This window comes from Gossypium hirsutum, chromosome A12 (assembly GCF_007990345.1).
Source record: "Gossypium hirsutum isolate 1008001.06 chromosome A12, Gossypium_hirsutum_v2.1, whole genome shotgun sequence".
Taxonomy (NCBI): domain Eukaryota; kingdom Viridiplantae; phylum Streptophyta; class Magnoliopsida; order Malvales; family Malvaceae; genus Gossypium; species Gossypium hirsutum.
In genome coordinates, this window is record NC_053435.1 from 617,396 (window position 1) to 622,585 (window position 5,190).

The window sequence follows — 5,190 nt, forward strand, 5'->3', positions numbered from 1 at the left end:
CCCTAGATTTGCCCCTAAATACCATAATAAATATCATAGCGTATTTACTATTTTAAATTTGATTTATTTACCTACTGAAATTTTATTTTACTCACAATTTAATCTATTTTTATTTTATTTTTGACACATTGCATACGTGTTACTGTTATTAATTTCAAACCTTACATTCCATTAATTATTGTATGTTGTTTTTAAACATACGTGTGCACGTGTGATAAAATTTTTAATATTAGAGAATGTCATTGATTTAAAATAGTGTCACAAGTTAACTTAATATTAATTTTTTTTATATTTAGATTTTTAATATTGAATCTTCCTTTCACTAACGTGATAACTTTGTGACGTGCTATAAAAAAACGACAACATCATGATGAACAAAACACAATTATTATTCATTAGTAGTATATATTTATCTATTTTTTTTTTCACTCACAATTTTAACCAACTTTTCATTTAATTTCATACCTATTGTATGTTACTGTTAGTTTCAAACCGTACGGTTTATTTTTTATTGTATATTATTTTTAAATGCATACTTCCATATTTGTTGTTTCTACTATCATGGGCATGTGATAAGATTTTTAATAAATTAATAAAATAAGGAAAAAGGTAAAACAGATTTGACAAAAGCATTAAAGAAAGGAGGGAAGCGGAAGCCGAGCCGAAGTTGGCGCTTCGCTTAACCCGATAAGAACACGTGCGAGGACAGTCCAAACACGTACGACTCTCTCACCACCACTGGGAAAGTAAACTCTCAGTAAAACATACACAAAATAATTAAATAAATAAATAAAACGACAAAAATGGAAAGAACAATCGAAGAAGCCGTGCAGCACTCAGCATATATAAAGAGAACCAGCAGCACGGAGCTAAAGCCCAAACAAACGGTCCTATTTCCCCTATTCATATATCCTCTTCACTCGTCCCTTCGCTCACCCCCGTTTCTAACTCAACTCAGTGCTCACACACATAACTGATAAATCACTGTTTGGAGTCAGAGAGATAGTGAAACATTGTATTTCTTGCTTATCGTCACCATTAATGCTAATTGGTGACCGAAAGGAAAACTAATTTGTTCTAAAATGGAGCAAAGTAAGGCAACTTTCGAGATCTTCACGAAACTGGAGCAGAAATGGCTATCTCACTGTGAACCTACTAAGAAGATTCGAATCCTTAGTATCGATGGTGGTGGAACGACTGGCATTGTCGCTGCTGCTGCTCTTATCCATCTTGAAGACCAGATCCGACTCAAAACCAGTGATCCTTATGCTCAAATTGCTGATTTCTTCGATATGATCGCCGGCACTGGCGTCGGTGCTATCCTTGCTGCTATGCTTTCTGCCGACGATGGAACTGGCCATCCACTTTTCACTGCTAGAGAAGCTGTTAAGTTTATCACGCTGAACAACTCTCGGCTCTTTAGAGTCAATAAGCTCGCCGGAGTTCTTCACCGTCGGAAAAAATTCTCCGGTAAGAGCATGGATAAGGTGCTGAAGGAAATGTTTAGGAGAGAAGACGGAACGGTTTTGACACTGAAGGACACGTGTAAGCCTCTCCTGGTTCCTTGCTTTGACCTCAACAGTTCAGCACCCTTTGTTTTCTCTCGCGCCGACGCTTCCGAATCACCTAGCTTCAACTTCGAGCTTTGGAAAGTGTGCCGCGCCACGTCAGCCACTCCAAGCCTCTTCAAACCTTTCCGATTGTCATCCATCGACGGCAAGACATCGTGCTACTCCGTGGACGGCGGTCTGGTCATGAACAACCCTACCGCCGCCGCGGTAACGCACGTGCTCCATAACAAGAGAGATTTCCCTTCCGTTAACGGCGTTGAGGATTTGATGGTTTTGTCTTTAGGCAACGGTCCGTCGTGCGGAAGGTCGAAGGTCGGTAGTAACGGCGAATGCTCCACTTCTTCCGTCGTTGACATTGTGCTTGACGGTGTCTCGGAGACGGTGGACCAGATGTTGGGGAACGCTTTCTGTTGGAACCGTACTAACTATGTTCGAATTCAGGTATACATATCAACCTTTTCTTCCTCTACTCCCTTCGATGCTCTGTTTGGTTCTTAATGAAACTTTTTAATCCATTGTTAAACAACGTAAATTTTCCTCAGGTTTCTCGGTAGCCAAACAGATTTAAACGATTTTTTTTAAAAATTTTGGATTTAATATTTGACTCACCACACCACATTTGACGGTTTGTAACGTGCAGGCAAACGGACTGGGGAGTGGAAGGATGAGAATGGAGGAGGTACTGAAGGAAAGAGGGGTCGAGTCGTTACCGTTTGGCGGGAAGAGATTACTGACGGAGACTAACGGAAATAGAATTGAAAGCTTTGTGCAACGCCTTGTTGCTTCCGGGAAAACCAGCCTCCCCCCAAGTCCCTGCAAGGAATCAGCCGTCAGCCCACTAGCAAACGGCCGTTAGCTACTCATTTTAAATATTTGTTCTCCTCTGTTTTCTTCTTTTCACCCACTCCTTTTGGTTTTCCTCTTTTAACCCTCATTTTGTAAGTTGTAATATGGAACAAACCTCCTCAAGATCTACTTTTTAACTGCCCTACTTTGGAGAAAAAAATAGCTGCTACTTAGTCAAATGTACTGAAGTATTGAGTTAATGATGATTTAAATGAATGACACGTCACTATATTACCAATTTAAAGTTTCTTTCCTTTAAATACTATAAATTTCAAAATATATAATTATAAATACTAATTAATTCATTGACTCAATTCAAAGTCTTACCGAGGTGTTGATTCAAAGAGTGAAAAAAATCGGTTGATATTGTCAATCCATAAAATCGATAGATTAATTAGTTGAATTAAATTTTATAATTTTATTTAATATTTATTTATTTGCTTTAAACTGATCGACTGAAAATCAATGATCTAACTAGTTTAACTGCCAATTCGATTTCAAAAACATTGTATATAATTAATTTTAATCGTTACTTGTATAATAAAGAAAAAAACTTGTTTATTACGTATGTATTAAAATCATTACTTAGTTGGTGTAATTTAATTTTTTACATTATTTTCTTGAAAAAGAAAAACACTCACACATTGTTGAAGAATTTATGTGTTATGAACAAAAATATCACATTCACAATATAATAATATAAATGATATATAAAAATAGTCACTATAAGATAGTTTTCATGTTGCCAAATAGCCATTTAAAAAATGAACCAAATGTGAAGTGCAAATGATGAGAATTATGAGGTGGTCCTCTAGGCAAGATGGATTCATAGTTATTAGTTTAGGAAGGGAGTCCATAAGAAGTTAAAAATGAGTGTTGTTCCATCACATCCCTACTTTCAAGTTATAAACAAGTTTCAAATTAAGGACCACCCCCATATCTTTCTCTAATGGCTAAACAACAAATCATGAATTAATAATAATATTAATAATTCTACCCGAAAATTCTTATATATCTCAGTACGGGTTGATTCGGTTTATTGAGTATTCATTAATATTTTGATAAATTAAGAAATGGTTTTGTTAGGAATGTCATAACTTTTGTTATTGTAATTGATTTGGTTGAGTATTAGGACGAAAGGAATACGAATTGAGAATAGACCTTTGAGGACGGTGTGAAAGGATATTTCTAAAATTATAAGATAGTCTAATAGTAAAACTGGTGGAAATATACTACTGCAAAACAAAATTTGTCATAATCGGTGTAATCATGTAATGGACATTGCCCCTCAAAGTTAACACAGTACTTTAATATTCATACACCCGAATAAAGAATGTGGAACACTATTGACATTGCTCTTCTCAAAAGGAATAGAAACCAAACAACAAAAATAGTTGATTGGAAATCTGATTAGAAAATGAATAGGAAGAAAACTGACGAAATTCCACACTAAGTTTAATTCCCAAAAAAAATTAGAAGGATCACAAACGATTTTACTTAAAACTCACTTTCTTAAACAGAATTTTCCTGTAATTTCGCAAAATATTATAATTTAAAAATTTATAATTTCTAATTTCGACTTTACCTCTAAGTAAGGATGATGGTAACACAAAAAACGAAGTGTCGAAGACAAATAAAAAACTTATTGAACAACTCCTTGTATGAAAAAACTTCATTCTGATTTGAAACGAAAACTAGCAAAAGATGAATAATACTTTTTAGTGATTGACTTGTATGTAGGAAATATTTGGCCCTCTATGACATTAATGACATGCCTTGACCAACATATACATACAATTGGCTAGAGCAAGTGGTCTACTAAAATTTCAGCAATTTAGCTAAAAGGTTGAAATAAGTAAATAAAGGAATTGAAAATTTTAGCTAGAATCCAGATGCATACAGCTGAGCTACCAAATTTCATCACAACTATGGAAAAATAGGTTGGAAGTTGAAGCAGAAAGGACGAGGACGAACTAGCAAACAAAACCCAATTGGGATGCCAAATGGGTCCAGCATTAAATACAAAAACTTCTGTTTTCCCTTTTAACCAATCCATTATTTCCCAGATCTCAACCCTTTTCTTTTCTGTAGTTGTGGATGCAAACACAAGAATAGACCTTGAAAAGGAATCAAATCCTCTTACTGTTACATAATATCTTTCATACACTGTAAAATCATTAACAAAAAGGGGGCAATTTTTTCACTGAATCATTTCATTTATAGCATGTTCCTCTGAAAATTTTCTTGTTCTACTTTTGGTAGGTAAGTTTGGTGGGTGATGATTTGCAGGCATCTACTCTCTCTCTCTCTCTCTCTCTCCCTTCTCCCCCACTTGCGTTGCATGCGTTGGCATTAGATGAGATGAGACAATCCCACTATTCACTCACTTATATTACAATATTCTACAAGGATGGAATTAAGAATTCATAGTTTGATTGGATTGGATAAGTACAATTATAAGTCCAGTTGTTATATTTACGATTATCATTTCATTGGAGGTCTTGTTTTGGTTTTATGTACAATTACATGCATATTTTGAGATACAATTCACACATATTCAATGAAAATAAATCGATATCAATCATATACTACAAGCTAGTATTCATTATGCCACAAACCCACAACATGAATTATGCGGTGAACGAGTACGGTCAATAGATCAAACGGCAACTCGCCTTCTATATCGATTTATCTCAATTTTTAAAGATTTTTAGGGTTTAACTACGCAAAAATTAAAAGGTAAAAATAATCATTCTGAGTATGAAAAAAAGAA

The 5,190-nt window shown here is 34.9% G+C and overlaps 1 protein-coding gene across 1 annotated transcript; it reads left to right on the top strand.

Moving 5' to 3' along the window:
• The first annotated feature begins 773 nt into the window (after positions 1 to 773).
• On the top strand, positions 774 to 2,655 carry LOC107930466 (probable inactive patatin-like protein 9). Its single transcript, XM_016862140.2, has 2 exons — positions 774 to 2,012; positions 2,212 to 2,655. The coding sequence occupies exons 1-2, from the start codon at positions 1,083 to 1,085 to the stop codon at positions 2,425 to 2,427; spliced, it is 1,146 nt and encodes a 381-aa protein (XP_016717629.2). The 5' UTR covers positions 774 to 1,082; the 3' UTR covers positions 2,428 to 2,655.
• The last annotated feature ends 2,535 nt before the right edge of the window (positions 2,656 to 5,190 follow it).

Bases quoted from the DNA above. Each gene is read 5' to 3' on its own strand.
- LOC107930466 (XM_016862140.2), top strand. From the start codon at position 1,083: ATGGAGCAAAGTAAGGCAACTTTCGAGATCTTCACGAAACTGGAGCAG. The intron at 2,013-2,211 runs GTATACATATCA...TGTAACGTGCAG, and splicing joins CTAACTATGTTCGAATTCAG to GCAAACGGACTGGGGAGTGG.